Source organism: Heterodontus francisci, chromosome 36 (assembly GCF_036365525.1).
Source record: "Heterodontus francisci isolate sHetFra1 chromosome 36, sHetFra1.hap1, whole genome shotgun sequence".
Classification (NCBI taxonomy): Eukaryota; Metazoa; Chordata; class Chondrichthyes; order Heterodontiformes; family Heterodontidae; genus Heterodontus; species Heterodontus francisci.
The window spans coordinates 24465593-24477712 of NC_090406.1; the positions used below are offsets into that span (position 1 = coordinate 24465593).

At 40.9% G+C, this 12120-nt stretch overlaps 1 protein-coding gene across 1 annotated transcript in view; it reads left to right on the forward strand.

The window, feature by feature from the left end:
• LOC137351441 (unconventional myosin-Vb-like) overlaps window positions 1-12120 on the forward strand; it is a 158298-nt gene that overhangs the window by 97142 nt on the left and 49036 nt on the right. The window contains exons 22-24 of the mRNA XM_068015887.1: window positions 2002-2235; window positions 6313-6406; window positions 6935-7083. Coding sequence (XP_067871988.1) covers window positions 2002-2235; window positions 6313-6406; window positions 6935-7083 — 477 coding nt within the window. The remainder of the gene's footprint in view (window positions 1-2001; window positions 2236-6312; window positions 6407-6934; window positions 7084-12120) is intronic.

Sequence of the window (12120 nt, forward strand, 5' to 3'; positions counted from 1 at the left end):
GTACTGGCCCCTGCACAAATGCAGCCTCGTCCACTGAAACATTACTGCAACGTCTCGGGCAGCAGCCTGTAATAAAGGTGGCACCGCTCAATTTGTCGCAAAAAAGCAAATTAAACGTAAACCCCCTCAATGGCTGCAATCAGTGCTTCCAACCCACCCCCAACAGTACCCTGCTCCCTCCTGCCAACATGCTTCTCTTTGGCACTCCCTCCCATGCCCGTCTGCTCGCCACTTGCTCCCCACCTCACTGCCTACCCCTTGGCCACTTGCTCTTGACCTCACTTCTTTTCCCCCCCCCCCCCCCCCCCCACCCTTAGCTGATCGCTCCCTGCCTTGCCGCTGCCTTTCCTCAGCCACTCGCTCCTGCCCTCGCCTTCTCTTTTCCCCTCCCACCACCCCCCCCTCCCCCTCAGCTGCTCACTCCCCGCCTTATTGCTTTGGCCGCTTGCTCCGCGCTTTTGCACCCCCTCCTCCAACCCGCTCCCCGGCTGCGCTCTCCCATGTTACCCCATTGCTGCTCGGCCGCTCGCTCCCCGCCTTGCTGCTTTGGAGGCTTGTTCCCCACCAACCCCCACTCCCCTCCCCTCGTCACCCGCAGAAACTGGGTGAAGTGGCAAGTAGTTGGGAGTGGGAATTTGAAAGCAGCGGAGGGAGCAGAGTACTGTTAGGGGGAACGGAGGTGGTGATCGCGGCTGTTGAAGGCTGAGGACATCATTGTCTGGTGGTCAGTGCGTGCATGTGTGCATTCATACTGGCAAGCTGACAAATGCTCGCATGCACTGATAATGTCTACGATCACTCTGTGCATGTTCTACGTTGTTAGGAGTCTCTCCGATTAGTTAATCTTTACTCATTGTACAATACTAGATGTAAAATAGCCTGTTCCCTTGTTTCCTCTACCTATTGATCAAGAAAACTATCTTGTATACATCCCATGGACTTGTCCTCGCACTATTACTGCAAATTTGGTTTGCTCAGTCTATATAAAGATTCAAGTCCCCCATGATTACTGTATTATCCTTCTTGCATGTGCCTCTAATTTCCTGATTTATACTCTCCCCAATACTACAACTACTGTTAAGGGATCTATAAAGAACTCCCAGCAATGTTTTCTGCCCCTGTGTATGTAGTGTGTCTCTACTCGCTAATCCACTTCTTTTACTCTAGTAATCCGCTGTTGTGACACTGACCGCTGGTGATCAATGTTATACCAGTTAGTATTTGTGGTTCACCAAACTGCTGAATTAGTCTTGTTTCTCTCTGTACATGATCACTATTTAAAAGTTTACTGATTGAGCTCATTCTACTTCTAGTTCATAATCCAGTTATGTTTAATTGAAGTTCCACCTATGTCTTAATTGTCTGAAATTAACAAGTGTGACTATATTTGTGCCCTTGATGTCCATTGTCAAACCAGAGCTTAAATACAAACACAAAATCCATTGCATAAATTGGTGGTGGTCTATGTGTACAGTGTATATAACAATCCTGATGTCAAGGATAGATGTCATCCTAGCGTAGAAAATCTACAGGACATCAATCTCAAACAAGTGACTCTATAATTCCATAGCTAGTCCCAGCCTTGTTGTGTTTGGGCTCAGGAGGCTTCAATCACTAATTAACAAATACAAACTAGAAATGCGCAACAGGTCAGTCAATATCAGTGAAGAGCAGGTAGCTTATGATATTTTGGTATGTACCCTTGATCAGACTTAGATGTTGACTGGCCTGTGTATTTCAGATTTGTAGTTATTCCTTTTTATTGTAATTCAATCTCCATGGTGGAATCAAGTGATAAATTGATCTTTTGATTTAAAGACCACAAATAACTGATCAGTGTTTCAAATCTGTATATTAATCTTTCCCTCCATTACAACTTGGCATCTTATCCTAACTTCCTTTATCCAACAAGGAACAGTTAATGTTCCCAGATATGAAGTCATCAGACAACTGATGTGAGCTGGCAAGCTAACGTCATTTTGTTGGTAAATTTATTTTCAGAGTAGGAACAAGAAGATGCTGGTCGAGCAAGTGACAGCACTTACCACTTCTCACAGGAATGAGGTGGAGAAACTTAAGACTGAAATAAAGCATCTCCGATGTAGAGCGGAAGAAACTAAAACCTTGAGTCTGCAGCAGCAAATAGCAAAACTCAAAGAGGAACTGGAGAGAGCACGCAAAGACAGAAGCGATGCAGAACTTCGAGCTTCTCGAGAGTTAACTCAATTGAAACAAGTAGGCTTCTATATAGTTTTTTTTTCTCTACAATTTTTCCCTATGGTAATTCTTGTACATCCCAGAAAATCAACAGATAACGATGTGCACTTAGTTTAGCCCGTGTTTTGGTTTTGGTAAGTTGATTGATAAAGGCAATTTGATTTCTGTTCTGGTATCCAAGAACTCTGAAAAGCACTTTTTTTTAAATACTGGTCTGTTTAAGAGATTAGTATCAATTGGAACAAGATGCAATCAGTCTTTCTGTCTATCATTCTTTCCTATCCCTGACTTTTCCTAGTGGATTGTGGTGAAGGAAATATTGATCAGAAATGGTTCATCTAATCAAAAGCCAATGGTGCTTATGTATGCACACTCAGGTGGAAGCAAGATGGGCTAAAATTAATAGTTGTTTAATCAAAAACAGCTTATTTCATTTATTCATGACTTGCAAGATAAAATTTATTGCCCAGCCCTAGTTGCCCCAGTTGGTGATGGGCCTTTTATATGCCTGATAAAAATTGTTTGACAACTGAGTTTCTAGACTACTTCAAAGGTTAACCACATAGTGTGAGACCGTAGTCATGAGTAGGACAGATTAGGTAAGACATTAATGATCCATTTGGTATTTTGCAAGAATTTGAGAGCTTTTATGCATTTTCCTGATGTCGGCCCACAAACTCTGGTTTGTTGAATTTAGATTCACAGCTTTCCATTGACTTCAGGACCTCCCTGGGTTTCTAGTCCAGCACCACAGCTACAATGCTATTGTGACCCACTCTAGTGCATCAAATTTTTTTTTTTTAAACCCCGTGTTGCCATTTTAAGATTTTGATAATTGATCCTTATTCTCAAAAATAATTGTAGTTGGTGTGACGATGTGACAATTGTTATTGAAATATTGAAAACTACTATTCAAAACCTTGAAGCTGACAGGTGATTTAATGTTGGCTATATAAAATCAATGTTTTCTTTTCAGCTTTCCAGTCATGTTTTGCAGTAAGATAATTTTTGTATCAAGTGATGGCGTCTGTCTGCAACAGCAGATTGGTCTCCAAACTTGTTGACCAAATTGCATATTCTAGCCTATTCAGTCTATAGAAGAAACTTTCAAAGTCTAAAGGTAAATGGCCCAAGTAGCTAAGTAAAACTATTAAATGTAATGCTTTCAGGTGAGCTGTCATTTTGCTGCAGCTTTATTTTAAATATTAGAATCTTTAAAATTTTATGCATTTTTGTACTGTACAATGTTAGTATGGTTGTGCAAAGCTTTGACAAAATTGCCACTTGATCAATATTAGAAATAATGCAATGTAAATTCTGATCAAAAACTCCAGCCTAAAGAGGAACGATAACTTGTTTGTTTCTCGGGCAGCTTTGGGTACAGTAGTTTATTAGTTATGTTACTGGACTCATCCAGAGAGTGAGTCTCCAAATGCCACCATGACAGTTTACGAACTTCAATTCAGCTTTTTCAATAACAACTGGCGTCTGTAGTAATTTTAATCTTTCCAGTTATTTTGATCAGCATCAACTGTAACTAATGTTGAGTTTAATCCGTCTAAGATGGGATATAACATGTTGGTTCTACAGCAAAAGCATACGACTGTGACAAGTAGCGAGTACGGATCCAGGTTGGGCAGGACAGCTGGCATGCACGAACAGTGCTCTCGCTCCCCTGCCCCTGAATTATTTCAAAATACCCAGTAAAATGTAGAGTCCTTTGGTCTAAATTATGGGGTGAAAACCCACCTTTAATGTTGTCCACCTGCCATTAACTTGAGCCTTCATATGTATTTTGTCCTGGATTAATCAGGCCTTACGTCTTCCGTTCCTTATCTCATCTTATGAGATTCCCATTACTTGGTTTTGCAACTCTCTTCCATCTCATCCTTGGATTAACTTCAGGGCCTCCACTCTTTGTGTTGGCCTATTGATGAGCTGTTGATAATGGCTATCCAGTCAAAGTGTCTAATTCCTTATCAGACTATTAAACCATAACGTTGTTCACCGAAAGTAACTTCTATTCTACTTCCACGCACTAACTTGCATATTTCAGCAAATCCAACACAGTTTTCAGTTCAGTTCAGAGATACAGCACTGAAACAGGCCCTTCGGCCCACCGAGCCTGTGTCGACCATCAACCACCCATTTATACTAATCCTACACTAATCCCATATTCCTACCACATCCCCATCTGTCCCTATATTTCCCTACCACCTACCTATACTAGGGGCAATTTATAATGGCCAATTTACCTACCAACCTGCAAGCCTTTTGGCTGTGGGAGGAAACCGGAGCACCCGGAGGAAACCCATGCAGACACAGGGTGAACTTGCAAACTCCACACAGGCAGTACCCAGAATTGAACCCGGGTCACTGGAGCTGTGAGGCTGCAGTGCTAACCACTGCACCACTGTGCTTAGTTATTTGTTTTAAGTATCTATCTGGTTTCTCGCCTCATCTGACCATGGGCCTCTTTTGGGGCTCGCTACAGCTGTCACCCACTTAAGAATCATTCCACTAACTTTGTTTCTAGAGAAATGAAACCTTAAGCGGTTTCTAGTAAAATACACTTGTAGCACTAACCTATTCCTTTACCTATTTCAGGCTGAATACTAAATATATATTCATAACATATTTCTAACATATCTGTGAACATAATATTAAAGTGCCATTGTCATAAAAACCTAACTGGTTCACTAATGTCCTTTTAGAGAAGGAAACCTGCTGTCCTTGCCTGGTGTGGCCTATATATTACTCCAATCACACACCAACACTTTTCTCTTCACTCTGGAGTGGCCTAAAACAAGCCATTCAGTATCAAACCCTAGGACAAGCAGGAATGGGCAATAAGTGCAGGTCTTGCCAGGGGTGCCCACAATCCCAAGGATAAATATTCTTCTTTAAAAGGCAAGGCCAAATTCATTGAAAACAAAGTAATCCTCAAAGGAGGATGAACCAGCCTCATTTCAAATTGAGCAATTGTTAAGAGCAGTAGTTTGGTTGTTGCAGTGCTCCACACTTGTAGCAATTACTTTGTTTCCCTTATGTTATTGGAAATGAGGAAGATAGTCTTTCTTTTGTTAGTTCCATCAGCAATGGATGTAATTTCCAATGATGAGATGTAGTTGTGCAATTGAAATCTACTTTTTGCCCAGGGTCTGAATAATCACTTTCAGAAACACCTTGGTTGCTGTTGGCCTTTCTGCTCCTTGGTTGATTCTTGCTGGTTCAAGCTGCTTCCAAACACCAACTGAACTCTCTGAGCAATCAGAGATTTAAAAAACCAAGACCAAAAGGCATCTCCCAGCATAATCTCCATAGCAATGTGGTATATCTGGGATGTTCCAGATAAAATTTTAAACCAATTTAAATTCTAGCAAAGCCTTTGGTCCTGAACCTACATGAACAATTCACACTGCTAACAAAGACAGGGCAATTCTCCTCAGACTTGCTGTCCTCAGTTCCCCAAGTAAACTGGTCCACCTGCTGGTTTATGGCTCTCACCCCTCTGAACATTGACCTTGTATGTACACATTTGGAAAGAGCTTTGAAGTGGGTGGTCTAGCAATCTCTAAATTTCAGTTTCAATTACCTTGCATCTACAAACTTAATTCCCCAAAACTAAAAGTGACCTTTAAAAATATTAATATAAACCATGAATGAGATGAAAGTAACACTGCCAAAATCAGAATCCCTTCATAAGGATGGAGAAGGTTTATTGATCCTGGCCTCAAACTTGTTGCTGCAGTGCAAATGTGCCCTAAAGTGTGTTCCTGTACCTTGGCAACTCTACAGTGAAATGCATGCTTTGTGCTGCTCAAACTCAAGATTGACCTATTTTTATCAAATTCCTGGGTGACCATACATTTTCAATTGTGCATGTATAGTCCATAGATTTGAGCAAGCATAATGCTTAAATTATTTTGGGGTTTTTTCACTTGCAAGTGTGCATTCATACTGAGATGTATGTAACTCTAATTTGTTCTTATGAAATTATCATTCCTGTATCAAATTTAGAAATTGCTGCCATTATTTTGCGTTGCAGTGTTTCAATGTTTCAGATGGTATAAAAGCTTTTAATTCTTTTTTCAGTGTCTTGCTGTTCTTGAAAAGGAGAAAATTGAGTTAAGTGATGAAAAAGAAGCTTTTGACAAATATGTTGAGGAGCAACCAAAGATTATTGAAGGTTTTTTCAAGTTCTTTTAAGAAAGTTATTGATATTCCTTTTTGATGTCACAGAGCTGAAACGTTAACTCTGCTTCTCTCTCCACAGATGCTGCCAGACCTGCTGAGTATTTCCAGCACTTGGTTTTATTTCAGATTTCCAGCATCTGCAATACTTTGCTTTTATTTAAGTATCAGAGCTATTGGCCCCCATAAAGCAATATCTCAGTATTAGTTAACTTTGAAGGGAAGGTTAATAAAAGGAATTTAACTTTTCTTTGATTTCTTTTATAAAAAAAAAACAACAATATTCAACACGACGAGTATGCAAACTTTTGTTTAAAGATGCATCATCAAACAACTTACTTTAATAGTGATACAAAATTGAAGGGTTGTATTTTATCTTAATATTTTATAGAAGTTTTGAACATTGCTATTTTAAGACCTTCCCTTCTCCTGCACCTTCTCTCCACCCCCACCCATACTTATAATGGAGTGAGCATGTAAGCAAAATAAGGTTTTATCTGATTTTTATTTTTGTGTTTTTAAGATCAAATTGCCCTGAAGGTGGCATTAAAGAGTCATCAGTTACAGGCTGAATTTGAGGAAGAGCGATTCCATTACCAGAACCTTGTGAAAGAATTCTCCTGCTTAGAACACAGATATGAAAATCTGAAAGATGAAATGACCTTCATTAAGGTAAATGTAGCTTCATTTTGTCAATATTGTAAATATTTGGAGCAAATTCATGTGCCGTAACATTTTTTTAACTAAACACACCAAACACTTTAGATATCTAGACAGATGTACTCCAAGTCTATTTAAGAATGAGATTTTCTATAATCTGGTAAATGGGAATGTTAATTTAACTTGATCCATAAAATTCAAATTCTATGTTGTGTGAATGATTTTATATACCCCACAGGGCTGTTAGGAGTTGGAGGCTGGAGTTAAGGAAACTCATTCCAAAGCAATTTTGCCTGTGTATATGTTAATATATCCAATATCAACTCAAACATTTGGCACTCATCAGTAATGGGCAAAAAAAGAGCAGATTCTATAATGGGGCACCGCCATACACTAATGCTACAGTTCTTACTTTGCTGAAATTAGTTTTTCACCCTGAAACAATGAAAAATAAGCAGCATAACTCTTTTTTTTTGTTGGGTGTGAGTCCACCAGGAGGCAGTAGTTTGCCCTCCTTTGGCTTTACACTGGTAGAAAATCAACCCTAAACTTACAGGCTTGAAAGAGTCTGTTGGACTGTCTATGCTTCTAGAATAGATAATCTCATCTTTTCTCCTACCCACAAACATAGTGGTTGATATTTTCTTCCTTTATTCCTTACTTTCTGAAACAATGACTTGTAATGGAGTTTGTGTCTTAGCATTTTGTTACCTGAGGACAGAGTTTTAACAGGCTAATTGAGGAGCATTCAGCACAGCCTCCTCATGTTCCTTAACATTTACCTTCTGTTTGGCAGAGTCACTTGGAGACCAAGAACAGAAATTTAGGCCAACTTTTCAGGCTCTCCCAGCTTGGGACTAGGTTTCTCTCTCGTTCGCTATGTGATATGAATAAACCAATTCAAAGAAAAAAAAAGTTTATATCCTGCATTCTCAAAATATATTTAATCCTTGAATTTGACAAGAACGAATTATTTTAATGAAAGGGTTTAATTATTACAAAGCACTTACTATGTATTTGCTATCTGTTTTACAATGCATTTCCTACAACAGGTGACTATACTTCAAAAGTGCTACATAGGCTGTAAAGTGCTTTGAGTGCATTCGGTGGTCATGAAAAGTGCTATATAAATGCAAGCCTTTCTGTATGTTGAAAATGACCTTTTTAAGAAAACTTGTTTCAGAATTTAATGCAATCAACTTTTTTAATGTTGGCCAACTCCTAGGTCATACAAGAAATCTGTTCAGTTGGAGCAACCCCATCTGAGATCAGTTGCAGTTTCTTTGCAAGGTGCAGAAGATATTGTGTAGGAACTGGACATAAGAAAATGCCCCTTTCTTTTGTAGTCTCTGCTAATTTCCCCTCTGGAAATGTAACTGTTACTATATGTGAGGTCGCATTGACCTAACCCGCCAGGTAGGATCAGATTGGCCACCCATTTTTCTACTCCGCCCAATTTCAAATTAAGATAAGAACTTCTTTCAACTCAACATCAAGACCAAGGCCGTTGTATTTGGCTGCCACCAAAAATACTACTATCTGCCTTCCTAGGTGACCACTTGGGTTGGACATGACGATGCACAACTTCAGTGATCTGTTTAAACTGAACCTGAGACTCAAACCCCATATTTAACTATTTCCACTTCTGCGTTGTTACCTACCTTACCGCATTTCACTCTTGCTTGAAACCCTTTCCCACATCTTTTTCAACAGTTCTTATCATTTGTATACAGAAAGCAGTACATTTTGTTTTCTTTTTTCCAAATTTTCCTTTTACATCAAATTTCAGCAACTGTATTTACTACCTGCTTCAATATCCATCATTCCTCCATTGCATTGCTATTTCATTGTTTGCTGTCAATATATTGTTTTCAGAAAACTAGTTGACATTTTGCTACCAAATTTTTGAAGCATCTTTGCGTATAATTTAAAATGTGAATATTCTTGGTTTGACTCCTCAATATATTGTCATCCTGCTGTCTTCTCTGGGTGTACGTGTCTGTCTTCATACAACGTCCTACATAACTGTAAAATAGATAAACTACCTCCCTCCTCGACTTTCTTGACCTGTCTTCAGCCTTTGACATGGTTGACGGCACCATCCACCTCCAACGCCTCGCCACTGTCATCCAGCTGGGTGGGCCTGCACACTCTTAACTATCTAATCATAGATAGGGAATCACCTTCAATTTCATCCCGCTCCTCTACTTTTATCCTCGGTGTCACCCAAAGATCTATCCTTGGCCCCCTCCTATTTCTCATCTGCATTTTGCCCCTCGGTGATGTCATCCAAAAACAAAGCATCAACTTCCACATGTACACTGACACCAGCTCGACCTGACACTACTTGTCTGAACCCCACTAAATAGCCATCCAATGCTGGATGAACTGAAATTTCCTCCAATTTAAATATTGGGATGACCAAAGCCACTGTCTTTGGTCCCCAACCATGACTCCATCCTTGTCAACTGTCTGAGGTTGAACCAAACTGTTGAAATATGGCACCAATGTTGTGATGGTGAGATGAGCTTCTGACCATCACTAAGACGACTTATCACCTCTGTGACATTGTCTGATTCTGCCCTTGCCTCAGCTCATCTGCTGCAACTAATATCTGTGCCTTTGTTACCTCCTAGACTTGACTATTCCAGTGCACTGCTGGCCAGCCTCCCACATTCTGCTCTCTGTAAACTTGGTCATACAAAACTCTGCTGTCTGTATCTTCGTTCACGCCACGTCCCATTTATCCATCACCCCTGTGCTTACTGGCCTACGTTGGCTCCTGATTGAACAATGCCTTGCTTTTTAAAAAAAATTCTCATCCTTGTTTTCAAATCCCTTCAAGGCTTGCTTCTCCCTATCTCTGTAATCTCCTCCAGCCCCACAATCCTTCGATATTTGTGCTCTTCTAATTCTGACCTCTTGAGCATCCCTTTTTTTAGTTAATTACTTTCCCCTGTTAGCCAAACCTTCAGCTGCCTGCTCTGGAATTCTCTCCCTAAATCTTTCTGCCCCTCTACCTTGCTCTCCTTTTAAGATGCTATGTTAAACCTACCTCTTTGACTAAGAGTTTGGTCATCTGTCCCAACATCTCTGCGGTTGTTTCAAAATTTGTTTTATAACGCTACTGTGAAGTGTTTTGGGACATTTTCAGGGGGGTTTAAACTAATTCAGCAGGGGAATGGGAACCTAAATTGTAGTTCCAGTGTACAGGATGTTGAGAGTAGTGAAGTCAGGGATAAGGTTACAAGGACGCAAGAGGGCACTGGCAAGCAAGAACCTGGTTTAAAGTGTGTCTACTTCAACGCCAGGAGCATCCGGAATAAAGTGGGTGAGCTTGCAGCATAGGTTAGTACCTGGGATATCGATGTGGTGGCCATTTCGGAGACATGGGTAGAGCAGGGGCAGGAATGGATGTTGCAGGTTCTGGGATTTAGCTGTTTCAGTAAGAACAGAGAAAATGGTAAAAGAGGAGGGGGTGTGGCATTGTTAATCAAGGAGAGTATTACAGCGGCAGAAAGGACGTTTGAGGACTCATCTACTGAGGTAGTATGGGCCGAGGTTAGAAACAGGAGAGGAGAGGTCACCCTGTTGGGAGTCTTCTATAGACCTCCGAATAGTTCCAGAGATGTAGAGGAAAGGATAGCGAAGATGATTCTCGACAGGGGCGAGAGTAACGGGGTAGTTGTTCTGGGGGACTTTAACTTTCCAAATATTGACTGGAAATACTATAGTTCGAGTACTTTAGATGGGTCAGTTTTTGTCCAGTGTGTGCAGGAGGGTTTTCTGACACAGTATGTAGACAGGCCAACCAGGGGCGATGCCACATTGGATTTGGTACTGGGTAATGAACCCGGCCAGGTGTAAGATTTAGATGTAGGTGAGCACTTTGGTGATAGTGATCACAATTCGGTTAGGTTTACCTTAGCGATGGGCAGGGACAGGTATATACCGCAGGGCAAGAATTATAGCTGGGGCAAAGGAAATTATGATGCGATTAGGCAAGATTTAGGATGCGTAGGATGAGGAAGGAAACTGCAGAGGATGGGCACAATCGAAATGTGGAGCTTGTTCAAGGAGCAGCTACTGCGTGTCCTTGATAAGTATGTACCTGTCAGGCAGGGAGGAAGTTGTTGAGCGAGGGAGCCGTGGTTTACTAAAGAAGTTGAAGCGCTTGTCAAAAGGAAGAAGAAGGCTTATGTTAGGATGAGACGTGAAGGCTCAGTTAGGGCGCTTGAGAGTTACAAGCTAGCCAGGAAGGATCTAAAGGGAGAGCTAAGAAGAGCGAGGAGAGGACACGAGAAGTCATTGGCGGATAGGATCAAGGAAAACCCTAAGGCTTTCTATAGGTATATCAGGAATAAAAGAATGACTAGAGTTAGATTAGGGCCAATCAAGGATAGTAGTGGGAAGTTGTGTGTGGAATCAGAGGAGATAGGGGAAGTGTTAAATGAATATTTTGCGTCAGTATTTACAGTAGAGAAAGAAAATGTTGTCGAGGAGAATACTGAGATTCAGACTACTCGGCTAGATGGGATTGAGGTTCACAAGGAGGAGGTGTTAGCAATTTTGGAAAGTGTGAAAATAGATAAGTCCCCTGGGCCAGATGGGATTTATCCTAGGATTCTCTGGGAAGCCAGGGAGGAGATTGCAGAGCCTTTGTCCTTGATCTTTATGTCGTCATTGTCGACAGGAATAGTGCCGGAAGACTGGAGGATAGCAAATGTTGTCCCCTTGTTCAAGAAGGGGAGTAGAGACAGCCCTGGTAATTATAGACCTGTGAGCCTTACTTCGGTTGTGGGTAAAATGTTGGAAAAGGTTATAAGAGACAGGATTTATAATCATCTTGAAAAGAATAAGTTCATTAGCGATAGTCAGCACGGTTTTGTGAAGGGTAGGTCGTGCCTCACAAACCTTATTGAGTTTTTCGAGAAGGTGACCAAACAGGTGGATGAGGGTAAAGCAGTGGATGGTGGTGTATATGGATTTCAGTAAGGCGTTTGATAAGGTTCCCCACGGCAGGCTATTGCAGAAAATACGGAAGTATGG